General features: G+C 38.3%; 1 protein-coding gene across 1 annotated transcript in view; it reads right to left on the bottom strand.

Moving 5' to 3' along the window:
- Faf1 (Fas-associated factor 1) overlaps positions 1–18417 on the bottom strand; it is a 287334-nt gene that overhangs the window by 18189 nt on the left and 250728 nt on the right. The window contains exon 18 of the mRNA NM_007983.2: positions 10074–10289. Within this exon, the coding sequence (NP_032009.2) occupies positions 10074–10289 (216 nt within the window). The remainder of the gene's footprint in view (positions 1–10073; positions 10290–18417) is intronic.

The following is an 18417-nucleotide window of genomic DNA, read 5'->3' as shown; positions in this document are numbered from 1 at the left end:
AGAATACAATCTTCAGTTGAAAGAGGAAGTACCTAAAACACAGACTGGAGAAATGATATATTCAGTGTAACTCAACAAATAAATAGAAATGTCAGCATTAGAACAAACATTTATCTCATGCAAGATAAAGGGAGACAGGAAAAACTACAGAGTCATGTGTCCAGAAAGTCTAAGCATTGATATGTTTTCTATGTATCAATTTCTTCAATCTTCTACTGGCTGGATATATTCCCCGCACCTCTGACTAGTCTTCCTGTCTTTCTCCATGTAAATTGTCTTTCCAAGTTGCCAGTGAGTCATAAAAGCAAAGCCAGCCCCACCACATTTCATTTCTAGCTCTGCCACTTTCTGGCTATGTGATCTTTGTTACATGACTTCATTGTATAGTTTCAGCTTCCACACCTCTGAAATGGCATAATATTTATCAGGAATTAGAAATTTTTGGACAGAGCTTTGAAATCTGATTCTTTGAGTTATTTTTTTCTTAGTCATAATGTAAAAATTCAATTACATGATGCCTATAAAGTAAGTGCCTGGCATATGATGGAATCTCAATAAACGGTAGAAAGCATAGCTAGTATTTTAAGGTTATTTGGACATTATATCATTTATTGAAAGTTTTTTTTTTTACTAAACACTAATTAGATTCATATCTCAACAGTACCTCATAGTTTACACTACAATGTATTCTTTACCTTCCCTAAGCAATGCTGTGGGTCTTGGGAGGTAAGTGGAATTTAGTTCTAGTTAGTAGAGAAGGACCTTGAGACTTAGTGAGTTGGGTATATCCTATCCAGGGCTGCACAGCTCCTAGGTGATTTGATTCCTAATCCAATGTTCCTTCCTCTATACACTGCCCTCTCTCGTCTACTCCCCAGTCCTTCTAATGATAAAGTACAGGCATCCCTAATTGCGAGTTTTCAGGCTGACTCAGTATGTATGGCACTGATGTTAGGGACCAGGAAAGGGCAGGTTTTAGTAAAGGGTAAAGTTCTAGTTAGGATTAAAGCCTTAGAGGTCAATTACAGGGCATGGTAACCACAGGGAGTAAATGTACTTAGTATTTCTAAATTTCTAAAAAAAAAAAAAAAAAAAGACTTGAAAGAATTTCTCATTAAGAAAATGTAAGTACTTGAGGTGGTGAACATGTTAATTAGTTTTATTTAATTAGTTTGGTTTAACTTTTTATATCTTGCAGTTTTTAAATTCAAAGTCTTATGTATGCTAGTGATGCTCTCTAGCCCTGATCTCCAAAACTAGCTTTCTGATTTAATTTTTTGACAACATCTATAGAAACATCATCTTGAACCCATGGTAATAATTAAAATTTTAAATTATTTATTTAAAATTTAAAAATGTACTCAAATTTAATTTCATATTATTAATTTATTAAAATTATTTAAAATTTCTTTTAAAATTCTAACTTAGAAGTTACAAATAATTTAAAAATATAAACTGCCTTTACTAGAAAAAATTTTCCCTTTAATTGGAAAATACTAGATTAGAACTTCACATATAGTAAATACAGACTTTCTTATTAAGGAAATACTATAGGTTTTTTTTGTTTTGTTTTGTTTTTGCTATTAACTGTCTTTTAGTTGAACAATGCTACCAAGCCAGATATGGTCGACTTTAATCTCAGCACTCAGGAGATAGAGGCAGGTGGATCTCTGTTTGAGGTCAGCCTGATCTACACAGCAAGTACCATACCAGATAGGGCTATATGATAAGACCCTGTCTCAAAAATAAAACATATAACTTTGACTTTGAACTCACATGTCTGTAGGTGAAATAATCCACAATAATTTTTCCTTCCAACATAACATTTGAAAATAAGTAAGCTTGCACACTGTTGGTGGGAATGTAGATTAGTACATTCACTGCAGCACAATTTATAATAGCTAAAAAACCTGAAGCAGTCTATGTGTTCATCAACTGAAGATATGGCATATATTCACAGTGCAATATTATTTAGCAATAAAAAGAAATCCTGTCTTTTGTGATGATGTGGGTAGAGCTGGAGATCACTTTTTTAAAATGATGAAGCCACCAGGCACAGAAAGACAAGTACTGGAAGGTTTCATTCATCCACATGTAAAATTGGGGGAAAAAAAGGATCCATACATAAGCTGAGAGTGGAATAGTGGTTGCCAGGGAAGAATGGAGGTGAATAAACACACAAAGTTAGAGCTAGACAGAAGCAAGACGGTCTTGGAGTGCTACTGTACAGTGGATAGCTATAGAGAACCATGATGTATTATATAATTTAAGATGCTACAAGAAAGGATTTTAAAAGGTTTTGGCACAAAGAAACAATGTTTGCAGATAACCTAATTTAAACACACAATATATACAGGTATGGAAATATTCCATAATGTCAAAAAGGAGATGTCTTGAGTTCTTTCACTCAAGAAGTTGTATTTGTGTGTTTGAGCAGGTGGGTGGAGCATGTGGTGAGAAAGCCAGCAAGAAAAAAGAAATGAAGAATTTTGTATGGCTTATTGCAGAATTTTAAACCTTTTCCTGAAGGCCAGGGTACCTGGTAGTCCATGGGCAGCTGAATGATAGATAGCTATAAGTGTAGCCAAATACAAAATTGAAAAATTAAGCATTATGAGATTATTTTTTATTTTTTAAAAAATGATTTCATGCTGCTCAAAGGTGAGACATTATTATATTAATAGTGTCAACTTGCCACTACCTATAATCACCCGAAGGAGAGCCTCAATTGAGAAATTGTCTAGATCCACTGGCCTGGGGATATGTTTGTGAGGGATTGCCTTGATTATTAATTGATGTAGGAAGACCTAGCCACATAGTATCTCTATGATCTTTTAAAAATATCAGATATTAAGGTTCCAATGGCCAGGTAGTTGTGGCACATGCCTTTAATCCCAGTACTGGGGAGGCAGAGGCAGGCATATCTTTGTGAGTTCAAGGCCAGCCTAGTCTACAGAGGAAGTTCAGGAAAACCAGGACTGTTATACAGAGAAATCCTGTTTTGAAAAATCAAAAATAACAACAACCAAAACAAAAGGAAGGAAGGAGAAAGGAAAGGAAAGGAAAGGAAAGGAAAGGAAAGGAAAGGAAAGGAAAGGAAAGGAAAGGAAAGGAAAGGAAGATTCCAAGGACACATTAAGAACATTTGGATATTTTGTTTTCAAGAATTATTTTTTTTTAATTAGGTACTATTTTCTTCATTTACATTTCAAATTCTATCCCAAAAGTCCCCCATACCCTTCCCTCTATTTGGATATTTTTAACATAAGTATGTGCCATTGTGGGCATGGGACACGGGTATCACACACCTGTAATTCTAGCAGTAGGGAGGCTGAGGTGGGGATTACTGGGTGTGTGCTGTTAGTTTGGACTATATGGTGAGTTCATGGCAACTATTGTCTACACAGTGAGATCCAACACATCCCCCTTCTGAAGAATTCACTGTCTTTTAAAGCTGTAAGCCCTTCACACACATTCTACCTCCAGTCACTCATCTACTCTTACCATTGTTCTCTCAAAGACAGTAAAATGAAAGTTCAGTAGAGCTAAGTAAACTGTCCAGTGTGAGAGTGGGGTTCAGATTCAAATCTAATTGCCATCACATCTTTACCTCCATGATACTCTGTGTCCTCTCAGTAAACGCCCCTGTGCATGGCTCTGTCCCACTCACCTTTGCATGATGCCTCTCTTACTACTAAAGAACCTGGTCCTCTGTCACAGCAGTGAGTTTGTTTACAGTAATGGACAGGTCCTAGTAGGAAGCCATGTGCTACTTTTAGAAAAATGACCTAACAGGCGAATCTCTGTGAGTTCATGGCCAGCCTGGTCTACAGAGTGAGTTTCAAGTCAGCCAGGACTATACAGAGATCCTGTCTTGAAAAACAAAACCAAAAACCAAAACAAAAAAAACCAAACAACAACAACAACAACAACAACACCCAAAACAAAAACAAGCCAGGAAACCCAACAACCACAAAAAAAGAAAACTGACCTAAACAAGAAACAGGCCTTTATCCAAATGATTCCTCATAGACTGCTGTCTTTAGTGGTTTTGATTATTTAAGGAAACCGAGTCCTGAGCAGTAAAAACCAGGTTTTATTTACAAATATGTAACTTTCTGCATGTGCCTTTTGAAGTTTTCTAATTATCACATTGGTTAAATGAATATTATCTCACAATGACCTGTGATCCTATCCTAATCAAGAGGTTTAAACCTTTGAAATTTCTGACAAATGTTCCTAAATCAAAACCTAAATTAAGTCTTTCGGACCTCAGACTAATTTGGGGATATTTCAAAGAGCACTGGAATATCTCAAAGTATCTGTAGAACTAATGAGAAAACACTTTCAATTAACAATGATATTTAATCAAAGATAGTTATCTTTACATAGATTTGTTATTATTGTCTTCTAAAAGTTGAAAGAAATGCCAAGAAATGTGAAATATCACCAGTCAACATTTATTACATGCAATAGAAACAAAAATGCAGGCTTATGATAACTTTGAGATTACACCATTGGATTAGATAAGACGTTCCAGAATTGTAAAGAAGAAACTGAGGTGTATGAAAGTTCTAAAGACCAAGCAGAACAGAATAGCTATATAAAACTTAGTGAACTGATACAGAGCTAAGGGTTTTTACAGTCTTAAAAAAATCTTGAAACACTACCTTTAAAAAACATTGTTTTCTAGACTTTTGTTTTTGTGCATGTATATATGACCTTTGTGGAGAGGGGCAGAGGGCAACCTTGGTTCCTGTCCTAGTTTGATTTCCTGGTACTGTGATTAAATTCCACGACCAAAAGCAACTTGGGGAGGAAAGAATTTATTTCATCCAACTCAATCTTTAGTCCATTCAGTTCTATGTGGTTTGATTCATGGGGCCTTTTGGTAAGGTGCATAGGTTTTGGTATTATTTCCCATATAGTCACAACCGTCATCTCCCTGGCATACTGTATCCTCTCTACAGTTGTAAAGGTTTGCATGTAGCCGTCCACCGCACAGCAAATGGTCCATCTTGGAATGAGATGACAAAAATTCATTCAGAGAAATGTGTGAGTACATGTTGAGAAGAGAAATGCCAAGGACCATAACTGAGAGTAGTGCTAATGTCCTAAACCATTTGTCATACTCTTACGGAGGAGGGAGCTGAACAGAAGATGGTAACTGTTAAACAAAACTGCTAAGCCAAAGTTACTGGAGGCCACTGCTCTGGACTAAGCTCCTGTAGAGCACAACAAATGGAAGTGAAGTCACTCATGCTACACGACCCACAATCAAACTAATCTCTAAGGAGATAAAAAGATCCCCAAGCAGATGGTTTCCCTGCGTCCCAACCTAGTGAGTCAGGATAAGGGGTCTACTCTGCTTTAACCCTGACAAAAAAGTAACCCAGTTAAGTAGTTTCCTGACCCTCCCTCCTAATTATCCTGCTTCCCCATTCCCACTTTATGAAACCCACAGTTCTGTTAATGTTCAGTGGAAGCTTACTTTCTGTTTCATAGAATAGAGGCTCTGCAGATTTATGAACCACAAAAGCTACTTGCATTTATAAGAAAGTTTGTTGTAATTTTGTATTTTACAGCAAGTGAGACATAGGTCCCTAGAGCTTGTCATTCCTCAACCTCCTTTTCTAGAACCCTCTTCTAATTACTGTAAAAATAGAAAATAGCCTCTTACTTGTTGGTAGAATAGGAGCTGACAATAGAAGAAAAACAGAAGGCAGGAGAGCCAAGAGACTAGGGATAAAGCAATAAGGAAGAATAGAAAGGGGAGAAAATGGCAAATGTAAAATTGAAACTGAAAGGAGAACAGGAAGGAAGGAAAGAAAGCGAGAAAGGAAGACTGGGAAGAACCTAAGTGGGGCAGAAAGGGAAGGCTGCTTGTTACTGAGAACCTTACACCATTCAGCATGAGAAAGGAGTCTAGGAAAGACTCTCTGGGCTAGGACAGATGCAAAGGGAAACCTACTCATCTTTTAGGACTCACAGGACAATGCCCAGAAAGAGGCAAATGGGTCAGTGCAGTGTGTGCCACTCACGGTACAGCATACTGACTAACAGTACAGCATACTGACTGACTCAAGCTCTGCAAGGACATACTATTCTCTCTTCTGGTGGCTTTTACTAACAAAATGCAAACAAAACCCACTCTAAAACCATTTTGACAATCAGCTTTTCTGGGGAAGGCCTGTGCCTGCTGCTACTTTGGTTATCCCACAGTGCTCAGTTCAGTGAAGTATAATAGCCAGCAGACATTCAGCAAATAGTGGGACAGCTGGGAAATCTTAATATGATGTAATGTTTTCATTGTTGGGGGAGACAGGGGCACAGAAGAGCATTTAATAGATCCTTTGGTGAGAAACCAGCCTTTGCTTTGTAGAAAAAGGCTCAAGACACAATAAGACTCCTATAGTTAAGTCTTATATTATTTGTTATTAAAGAGGCAAGGACTTAAGATGTGCTTTTTAACAGTCTTTAGTTTGGCTGTAATTTGAGATGACTTTTACAAATTAGATCCTAATCCTTGTAGACTCAGATGGCTATTACAGAGAGCTTTGTAAAAACACTAGTCATTCGACTTGAAAGAGCATTCAGAGAGGGATGAAGTGCCATTAACTGTCAGCCCATCTACGACTCTAGAGGCCTAGAGTCCTGGACTTTCTGGGTTTAGGACTGGAATCTGGGTGGGCCTAGGGCATCTGTTGTGAATTGGAATAGTCTTTCTAGCTCACTAAGGAACAAGAGATATAGGAGAGCCTGAGGTTATCAACATTTGACAACAGTTACCAAAAGTTCACTTACGAGGCACCATGGTAAGAACTGTAGCAGAGAGGGATGTGGCTATGATTTGAACTGTCACTGTAAGTCATTATTGAACAACATGGCAAGTACTATTAAGAAAAGGATGCATAAGCTGCAATAGTAGACAGCTTGGGAGAAGAAGGGCTTCGCAGAGAGAGAGGTTGATGTTTGAGTTTGGCATTAAAACCTGACTTCAAATAGGTAAGGAGAGGGCAAATATTGAAAGGGCTGTTAAGAGAGTATATAAAGCATAGAGGCACAAGGGTGTCTGTGCTTTGGGGAAACCATAAGCAATCTCCTATCTCCTGTTGATGGAAGCCAGGTTGGAAATGTAGTAAGGGACTAGAGTGCTAAGTTTCCAACTCCTCCAAGGGGACTTGTATTGTTCTAGGATAGCAGAAACTACTTTAGAATCTTAAGCAAGAAAGGACATGGTCAGCAGGGCTTTGGAAATTGGCCACTAATTTCAGGTTGACTAAGTGTCTCTAGGTCAAATATTTTCCCTAAGAAACTGGGCCAAATTTGATAAAAATTGGTCTTGTAATAAGGAGTTGGATCTGAAACAAAATAAGGTTTAAGAGAGACACTGAGAAGAAAATCACTGAATAGCCTTTGATAATGAAAAACAACAAGTGTATATGATATAGCTAGGTTAGGAGTACATTTTTTGTTAAGACTAAGCTCCACTTCAGGCTGTTGCACATTAACATCAGCCTACAGTTTCAGTACTCAAAGCCTTGGACAGGAAGTTCAAGGCATGTAGGCAGCAGGCCAATGAATCCCCTGCTTCTTTTCAACAGTAACATTTCAGTCTTGTGGGAAGAAGTGGTTACTGCTATAGAGAAAATCTAGTTTCTTTTAAAAAAAAAACATCCTTTCAGTGGCTGGAGAGATGGTTTGGCAGTTAAGGACACTGGCTGCTCTTCCTAAGGACAAGGGTTCAATTCCCAGCATTCATTTGGTGGTTCACTGATCCAATTTCCTTTCAGGCCCCAGTGGCACTGCATGCATGTGGTGCAGACATGAGCATGCAGGTAAAACAACCATACTCATAAAAAAAAAAATTAAATCTCAAATCCTGCCAAAATTAACTTTGAAAATTAAATTCCAGCTGGGTGTAGTGACTCACACCTTTAATCCTAGCACTTGAGAGGTGGAAGCAGGTGGATCTCTGTTTGAGTTCAAGGCCAGCCTGGTAATATAGAATGAGTTTCAGGAGAGAGAGAGCTACATAGTGAGTTCAAAGCTCACTATGATCTTGAAACCTTTGACAGTAGCTTCTTCACCAACATCTGGATGTGTGGCATAACATATGCAGGCATATTTATGTCTATCATAAATGAAGGAGAAGAGCTCAAAGCAGTAGTTGGGAGCGATGAGAGAAGGGAGGACTGATGACTACCACTTAATATTCACTCTAGCTTTCTGAGCTTATTACAGGTAAGAGGCAGGCTCTTCACCTTATCCAGAGAGGATATATAGCCTGGTAGTTAGCTAAAAATACACCATTGGTTTTGATTCTATTCTGCAAAACTGACTGGTAATGTGAAGGATTTGTACAATAAGCCCTAGCTAAACTCTTGATTCTGATATGTTAAATAAAGTCACTTCAGAATAAAAAAATTAAGATTTACTATGTATCTTAGTTGATAGAAGTTGAGAACTGAACAAGTCTCATTCCACATTTGATGTAAAGCGAGGACACTGGTCAATAGAGTAGTTTTTACTCTTTCTTTTTTTTTTTGGTTGTTCAAGACAGGGTTTTCTCCATGTAGTCCTGGCTGTTCTAGAACTCACTCTACAGACCAGAGTGGCTTTAAACTTGGTGATCACCCTGTCTCTGTCTCCTTGTTGCTGGGATTAAAGGCATTTGCCACAACCACTTAGCAGGCCTTGCTATTTCTAAAGAGAGGAAAATCAATACTTCAGTCATGAGATATATTTTTCCTAGAAAATGCTTCCTTAAATGAGGCCAAATCTGCCTCCTTTAACTTCCTTTATTAAAAGGCTTTTTAACCAATTCTCTAAGAATTACACATGATATATTTTTGATTATCTTCATTCCTCCCATTCCCCTTCCTGTCTGCCACCGCCTGCCCCCTTAAAGTCACCAAGTCCAGTCTGTGCTACCCACACACTCTTGGTTGTGTGGCCCACAGACTCTGCCTTTATCAGAGCAGCTTCATTTCTGCAGGAGATGGTGAGTACAGAGACCCTCAACTGGTGAAAGTGCACTTCCTCTTTCAACTCACTGGCCTGGGTCTGTGCACCAACTATTACAAGAAAGTCAGAATCTTTGTCATGGTAAGCCTTCAGAAGCTGAAGACAGTCTCGGTGTCTCCCAAGATCTTTCCTTTTCCAGAGAACATTTCCTCAAAATACACGATCTCCAGTCTCATTAGCCCTGGACACTAGATAGGCTCTTACCATTTTAGTCTCCTGTTTGAGCATGAAGCTTAAGAATTCTCTCAGGGTTAATCTATTTTAGTGAAGGCAGAGTTGAAAAGGACCATTTAGTTAGCTGGGTTTACACCTCTAAAAATGCAGCTATCTTTTCTGTTGACAGTCATAATACATTGCTAGTATATATTTACCTTAATTCAACATAGAGGTATGAACTTCTATATATTTTCATAAAAATCCATAAAATATTACTTTGTCCATAGTTTCAGTATTTACGTTGCTAATAAATTTGGTATATAGCAAAAGTTTAAATACACAGCCTGTCAGTTTCCTCCACGGAGATGATAGGCAAGATTTCCTGTGCACAAGCACTTAATCATCAGTGGATCTATCTGTATATTTCTACTCACCCCAGAATAGTATAAAATTATTTACTATCTTGCTATAATACATGCTATGACTATAAACATTCATCCTCAAAGTTAGTAAAACTATCAGATCACAGAGAAATCTTAGCTTAACATAATGCCCTCTTAGTGGAACTATAATTGTGTTGACTCTATCCCAATAATTAAGCTGTTAAGCACAATTCTTATCATACCCTGAGGTATACAAAGATGAAAGCCTGTTAGGCTAGTTATACATCTAGAAAGTAGTGACAGAAGAAAGACCTAAGATCTAATTTTTAACATAGGTTTCTGGAAATATCTGCTGGCCTGGGAAACCCAATCTCCATAAGCCAAGGAGGGAAACCAAGAAGGACTTGTGGGAATTTTACAGTAGCCCACACCACTCAGCTTTTCATAGCTTCCTTTTTCTGGCACCCATGAGCTGAAAGCATTCTTTGAGACAGGAAGGGAACTTACATCTCTCCTAGGAAAGGTGCTCAGTAACTTGAATTCATCCCATGGAAATCCCTTGGAAGCCACGAAATCAAAGACAATCTGGAGCTTATTGCTGGCCAGGAAACGCCGTTCCAGGAACTCGCCACTGGGGGTTCGAATCCGAAGCTTGCTAACAGGCTCAGCATTTTCTTCCTTCGGCTCTGGAGGAAGGGCTTGTTCTAAGGAGAGTCTGATGGCCTAGGAAGATAAAATTGGGCATTAAAAGTAGCATAGATGGACTTACGGAGAATGGGTGGGGAAGAAAGTAGAAAAAATAAAAAATTTAAGAATAATGAAGACACACGAGTGCTTATATCTTTTAATTAAAAACATTTCAACTTAAAAAAATTATGTATTGCATTGAATCTGTAGTATCAAAATTCCAACTCAATTCTTCACTGAGTCAGAAAGGGCAATTTGCAAATTCATCTGGAATAACAAAAAACCTAGGATAGCAAAACCTCTTCTCAATGATAAAAGAATCTCTGGTGGAATCACCATGCCTGACCTAAAGCTGTACTACAGAGCAATTGTGATAAAAAATGCATGGTACTGGTATTGCGACAGACAAGTAGACCAATGGAATAGAATTGAAGACCCAGAAATGAACCCACACACTTTGGTCACTTGATCTTTGACAAGGGAGCTAAAACCATCCAGAGGAAAAAAGACAGCATTTTCAACAAATGGTGCTGACACACCTGGCGGTTATCATGTAGAAGAATTCGAATTGATCCATTCCTATCTCCTTGTACTAAGATCAAATCTAAGTGGATTAAGGAACTCCACATAAAAGCAGAGATGCTGAAACTTATAGAGGAGAAAGTAGGGAAAAGCCTCGAAGATATGGGTACAGGGGAAAAATTCCTTATTAGAACGGCAATGGCTTGTGCTGTAAGATCGAGAATTGACAAATGGGACCTCATAAAATTGCAAAGCTTCTGTAAGGCAAAAGACACCGTCAATAAGACAAAAAGGCCACCAACAGACTGGGAAAGGATTTTTAACAATCCTAAATCTGATAGGGGACTAATATTCAAAGAACTCAAGAAGATAAGACTCCAGAAAACCAAATAATCCCATTAAAAAATGGAGCACAGAGCTAAACAAAGAATTCTCAACTGAGGAATATAGAATGGCTGAGTAGCACCTGAAAAAAATGTTCAGCATCCTTAATCATCAGGGAAATGCAAATCAAAACAACCCTGAGATTCCACCTCACACCAGTCAGAATGGCTAAGTTCAAAAATTCAGGTGACAGCAGATGCTGGCGAGGATGTGGAGAAAGAGGAACACTCCTCCATTGCTGGTGGGATTGCAAGCTGGTACAACCACTCTGGAAATCAGTCTGGTGGTTCCTCAGAAAATTGGACATAGTACTACTGGAGGATCCCGCAATACCTCTCCTGGGCATATATCCAGAAGATGTCCCAACCGGTAAGAAGGACACATGCTCCACTATGTTCATAGCAGCCTTATTTATAATAGCCAGAAGCTGGAAAGAACCCAGATGCCCCTCAACAGAGGAATGGATACAGAAAATGTGGTACATTTACACAATGGAGTACTACTCAGCTATTTAAAAAAATGAATTTATGAAATTCCTAGGCAAATGGATGGACCTGGAGGGCATCATCCTGAGTGAAGTAGCCCAATCACAAAAGAACTCACATGATATGCACTCACTGATAAGTGGTTTTAGCCCAGAAACTTAGAATACCCAAGATACAACTTGCAAAAACACATGAAACTCAAGAAGGAAGAGCAAAGTGTGGACAATTTGCCCCTTCTTAGAATTGGGAACAAAACACCCATGGAAGGAGTTACAGAGACAAAGTTTGGAGCTGAGACGAAAGGATGGACCATCCAGACCCTGCCTCACCAGGGGGTCCATCCCATAATCAGCCACCAAGCGCAGACATTATTGCATACGCCAGCAAGATTTTGCTGAAGGGACCCTGATATAGCTGTCTCTTGTGAGGCTAAGCCAGTGCCTGGCAAACACAGAAGTGGATGCTCACAGTAAGCTATTGGATGGATCACAGGGCCCCCAATGGAGGAGCTAGAGAAAGTATCCAAGGAGCTGAAGGGGTCTGCAACCCTATAGGTGGAACAATGATATGAACTAACCAGTATCCCCCCAGAGCTCATGTCTCTAGCTGCATTTTTAGCAGAAGATGGCCTAGTCGGCCATCATTTGTAAGAGGGCCCCTTGGTCTTGCAAACTTTATATGCCCCAGTACAGGGGAAATACCAGGGCCAAGAAGTGGGAGTGAGTAGGTAGGGGAGCGGGGGGTGGGGGTGGGGGCAGGGTATAGGGGACTTTCGGGATAGCATTTGCTCAGGAGGCAGAGGCAGGCAGATTTCTGAGTTCGAGGCCAGCCTGGCCTATAAAGTGAGTTCCAGGACAGAGAAACCCTGTCTCGAAAAACCAAAACCAAAACCAAACAAAAAATGGAGGGGGGAAAAAAAAAGGAAGGAAGGAGGTACTGATAGAAAGTGGAAGGTTCGTAATTTCACCTCATTAAAAACAGCCATGAATTTGGAATTGCTTAAATTTTTATTGAAGTAGCATATATAAGAAAAAGCACATAAATATTATATATTTGATAAATTTTCAGAACATCAACATACCTATAAAACTTGCACCTGATCAAGTGTTCCAGATCGTGCCCTTTACCTAAGGGCTCCCTGTCTTCAAAATCCATCACTATCCTAACTTCAAAAGAGCCAGTTTTAAAAAATATTAACCTGAGCCAGTGAGATGGCTCAGTAGGTAAAGATATTTGATGACACCAAGCTTTGTGATCTGAGTTCAATCCCTGGAACCTACATTGTAGAAGAAGAATACTGACTTCTATAAGTTGTCTTCTGACTTCCAAATGTGCCGCCTAAACAAATAACTACGTTTTAAAAGTTTTTGCATCATTAGGAATATGGGTTTTCTGGTTATGACAGAGAGAAGGAAATACTGGCTATTAGGCACGGAACAGCCTTTCTAATCACTCCTGTAAGGGAAAAGGTGTTGCTTAGTGGTTGAACACTTGCCTAGCATATACAAAGACCTGAGTTTGATTCCCAAACCCACAACATCTTCCTCACAAAGTCCTTATACAAAACACAGCGGTATTTGAAAAGTACTTAGAATTGTTACCTGGTCAGCACTTAGTTGGTGGTGAGAGCCTCTTGTTGAATATAACACTGTGAACAACTGAGGTCAGTTGCTACCACTGTTCTTAGAGTATTCCCTTTCATACTTCAAGTTAGACCTGATTGCGTGTCTCCTGGTTTCCTCCTACTTTCTCTTTAATGCACCTGCCTGCTGCCTTTCCACTTTGACATTTCCCCATGCAGTAACAGATGCTACATTATTGTGTGGATGCCAGTGGTTATACCAGAGGAGAATAAACAACAGTAGCCCATTATTCTATTCAATTTGCAGACAATATCTGCTCCCCAATGTAAGCAGTCTCCATGGCTTTTCTGCAGAATGAAAGCAAACCGTGTATTCCATGCTAGTGGACCACTGGGGAAGCCAATGAAGAAATACTAGGGAAACCAAGACGAGACTATTGCAGTAGGTCTGAATAACTAAGTTTTACATGCAAAAGGAACAAAAATACAGCAGTAGTCCAGTCCAGTCTCAAATAGACTAAATGCAAAGGACTTGTGTAAGCAAACATGTTTTATAACAATGACACAAAGGACATCTAAACTCAGTCATTGTAAACAGCACTATTAAACTTCATTTGGTTTGTTCAAGTATAGTTTTTTATTTGCATTATTTTAGGTTTGTGACAAAATCTTCTGAGTCTTCGGAGTTAAAAATATCATCTTACTTAAAGCATTCCATCTAAACAATGAGAAACAGGGGCATTTTATAAAGTGAAATTAGGCACTGAAAACAGATCCTCACAGAAGGCTGTTTCTATACAATTTCATTTTTTTTTTTTTAAAGAAACAGAAAATAGGCAGGTGATGGTTATGTACACCTTTAATCCCAGCACTCGGGAGGCAGAGGCAGGCAGATCTCTCTCTGAGTTCAAGGCCAGCCTGGTCTACAGAGTGAGTTCCAGGACAGCCAGGGCTACACAGAGAAACCCTGTCTCAACAAACAAACAGAAAACAGAAAAATATATTCTTTTACCAAAAACTGACTTAATACATATGAACACACACGTATAAAAAATATATGTACATTACACTCTAGGCTTCTATCAGTAATTATGTAGCAACTAACAATTTACAATATAAAACAGTCTAAAGCTTTTATCAATTCCATGAATTCTTCCTGATTATTTTCCTGTATTAAGCACTGTTTTAGATGATAGGAAAAGAACACAGAAAAAAAAAAGCACAAAAAATTCTGCTTAAATGGATACTAATATTCTACTTGGGTTAAAAAAAGGTCATGGCAATTAAATGCATGAAGAAAATGTCTCCTCATAATTACACATAACATATGGAGAGTGGGAACGCTGGAAGAACAAAAGAGGAACAGTCTCCAACACTGTAAGCCACAGTGAGAAAAAACTAGGCCACAAAGTATTATAGGCAGGAGTCATGGTGACCAACCAGGCCCTGGGACTGGAGTGTGAAGACCAGCACAGCTGCCAATGTGACTAGAACAGAATGAGTGAGAGGGGACACAAGTTAGAGAGGAAATAAAGGGTGCATTTACAATGTATTCAGCTTGAAAAGGCCACTTAGGGTATTTTCCCTTACTTTGAAATTATGATATAATTTACTAACAATAAGCCTGTCATTCATATATATATATATATATATATATATATATATATATATATATATATATGTGTGTGTGTGTGTGTGTGTGTGTGTGTGTGTGTGTGTGTGTGTACAGGGCTTTGCACCTGTGAGGCAAACACCCTATCACCGATCTATATCCCCAATGCACAGAAATCTTAATTTTGATGAAGTCTTCTTAGAGTTTCTGTAAAGATCAAAAAAAAAAAAAGTTTATGCTTTTTGTCTGTTCAGGTATGTGCATGTGACTGCAGTTGCTCACAGAGGCCAGGAGAGGGCATCAGATCCTCTGCAAGCTGGACTTAACAGGTAGTTGAGAACTGCCTACCATGGGTCCTGGGAACTGAAATCAAGTCTTCTAGAATAGCATAATGTGCTCTTAATGACTAAGTCATCTCTCCAGCCCCATGACTTATTTTATGGATCATAACTTTAGTGTCACTACTAAGGGATCCTTGCTTAACCTTAGGTCATGAAGATTTTTCTCCTATGTTTTCCCTAGATCTTTAATGAATATATGAAGTCTTAAACTCTAATAGTATCCTCTAATCTTGTTCCTTTTTCATCATTGTTTCAACTTTTCCATTTCTAGTCTTCTTCATATACATTTTTAGGAAGTTTGTCAGTTTTGAGGTGAAATTCTACAGCAACTTAACTGAGATCAACGTAAGATGTTATTTTTTATTTTGAGGTTGAAGTTAATTTAGGAAGCATGATGAAATAATTGCAAAAAGATTCATTAAGATTATGTGGAAGGTTAAAATAAAATCATGGGCTCAAGTCAGGTGGCCTTTGGATAAGTTTGTAGTAGCAGTTAGTAGAAAAACATTTGAGTTTTGTAAATATTTTTAAAGTAGGTCAAAACACAACATAATCATTAAATAAGAATGTGAAAGAAAAAGTCATGCATGATACTAAGGTTTGCACTTATACCACTAGAAATATTTTCCATTTATAAGGCAGGGAAGGTACAGAAAGCAGGTTTGGGTGGGAAGGGTGAAATCAGTTTTAAGATTTTTAGACAGATGAAGTTTGTGATACATATTAGCGATGGAAGTGAAGATGATGGGCTAGCAATAAAAATCAAGAGAACGTGTCAAGACTTCTACTAATATAATTTCTGCTTCTTTTCTTTCTTTCTTCCCCCCTCCCCCTTATTTTATTTTATTTTTTGAGACAGGGTTTCTCTGTGTAGCCCTGGCTGTGCTGGAACTCACTATGTAGACCAGACTGGCCTCAAACTCACAGAGATCCACCTGCCTCTGCCTCCCAAGGGCTGGGATTAAAGGTGAGTGCCACCGTTACTTGACATAATTTCTGTTTTCTTGCTATCAATATCACTTAATTTTTTTTCATACTCCAGAAGGCATCAAAGATGAAAAGAAAACAATTTTGGGTAGACAGGAAAAAGCATAACTTTGAGAAAAAAAAAACTAGTAAAAGTGAGTAACTTTGTGTTAATTCTTTCCCATCAATAATTCTTTAAAATGTGGCTCTTTCAAAGCATAGCTTTAATAAGTGAACCATTCTCTAAGTATGTCCAGGTACTGTTCTTTAGTAAACTCTGTGCCTTTCTCTATGCATTCACATCTAAAGCCTTTCCCCTGGTTTTCCATCTAATGATTAATCCAATCAAAATGCCATTACGCTTCATGTAATGTTGAGTACCCAGCCACCCTGCCCTCTGTGAAGTCTTTCCTGTCTCTCACTACCTATAGAAGCCACCTCTTTTCTCCACACATTCTCAGCACTCTACTGCTTTAATGATTTTTATAATGTACATTATTATCTTTACCAGTTTATTTTATATTTGTCCATCTCTTGCACAAGGTAAAGAGCTTCTTGAGGTCTGAACTGTGTCCTACATTTAAACATAGTAAGTTACATAATAACATAAGTTATGTAAGCAACTAATTTAATGACTGACCTAAAACAAGACTGATAAACTCATGTGATGAAATATGTTTTTTTTTAAAATTTTTTCAAGACAGGATTTCTCTGTAATCCTGGCTGTCCTGGACTCACTTTGTAGACCAGGCTGGCCTTGAACTCAGAAATTCGCCTGCCTCTGCCTCCCAAGTGCTGGGATTAAAGGCGTGAGCCACCACACCCAGCTCAGTATGTTTATATATATGTTAGTAGGTATTCCATGAAAACAACAGAAAATCAAGGTAAGGGTAAAATAAAAACAAACAAAAACAACTAGTTTTTAAGGATAGGACTTACAAGAAACAATTTGGTAAGGAATGTGTGAGAAAACACTATTGCCAAAACTTTTATTTTGAGGGAAAATAACAATGGAAAGGTGCAAGAAATGACTAGCTGCAATGTCAAGCTGCACCCACTCCCTGGATTCCTATCTTTTTACGTGTTAACAGCTGGAATAAATACTCAGGGAGCATTGTTTCCGATATGAAATGCTTGGGGCCAAGGTGCCTTAGATTTCAGAGGTTTCTTGTTTGGGGATATTTACATATATGTGCAGTCTTTTATAAGCGGATATGCCTTACAAATACTTGAAAAATAAAATTTTAGCCCAGGATAAATTATGTAAATTATTTGAAGAAAGTATCAATACACATGTAGTGAATTTTTGTGTACTTAAAATTCTTTTAAAATTATTTTTATTTTATGTGCGTTATGTTTCCATTTATGTCTATGCACTACATGTGTATGTGCTCCGTGTCTACAGAAGTCAGAAGAGGTGCTGGATTCCCTAGACCCTCTGGTAGAATAAGTAGCCAGGGCTCTTAACCACTGAGTCATTTCTCCAGACTAAACTGTATACAGTCTTGACATTTGAGCAAGATGGTATGGTTAAAGATATTAAGGAAAGAGAGAAGGCACAGTGGCTCACACTTGTAATCTCAGTACTTAAAAAGGCAGAAGCAGGTTGATCTCTGAGTTCAAGACCAGCCTGGTTTATACTATCTGTTCCAGCCTATGTAATATGACTGTCTCAAAGACAAACAAATGAATAACAAAACAAGTCCAAATATGGGGTGGGGAGCACTGTGAAAGAGGACAAAAAGAGCATGAACCTCTCAAGTTTTAAAATTGTATTTCCTTAAAAAAATTTAAAACTATATTTACTTATTACATTAATTGATCAGTAATACTGTGTGTATGTGTGTGTGTGTGTATGTGTATGGCTCATGTGTGTGTGTATGGCTCATGTGTGGAGGTCAGAGGACAACTTGTGGTAGTCAGTTCTCTATTTCCAACATTTAGGGCCTAATGACCATATCCAGGTAGTCAGGCTTGGTGGCATGTATCTTTACTTGATAAGTCATCTTCGTCCTCTAAACACTATTCCTTGAAATAGCTTAAAAGAATAGTGGATAAATCTCGTGGACATAAAGTCTAGAGAATTCCTACATATATGACTACTCTAGACACATACATGGTACACGGTCTTAGACGGGAGTGGAGTGTGGAGAAGGTCTAAGCTTTATAGTCATGAAGAGCTAGGTGAGAAGCTCAGCTGTCTCTATTTCTCCACATGACCTAGTGACGTTCATTTTCCTTCCTGTGAAGACAACTCTTGAACTTGAGGCTT

Source organism: Mus musculus, chromosome 4, assembly GCF_000001635.26.
Source record: "Mus musculus strain C57BL/6J chromosome 4, GRCm38.p6 C57BL/6J".
In the NCBI taxonomy this organism is placed as follows: domain Eukaryota; kingdom Metazoa; phylum Chordata; class Mammalia; order Rodentia; family Muridae; genus Mus; species Mus musculus.
Note: the sequence above shows the minus strand (reverse complement) of the source record. Positions and strands in the feature narration are given on the sequence as shown.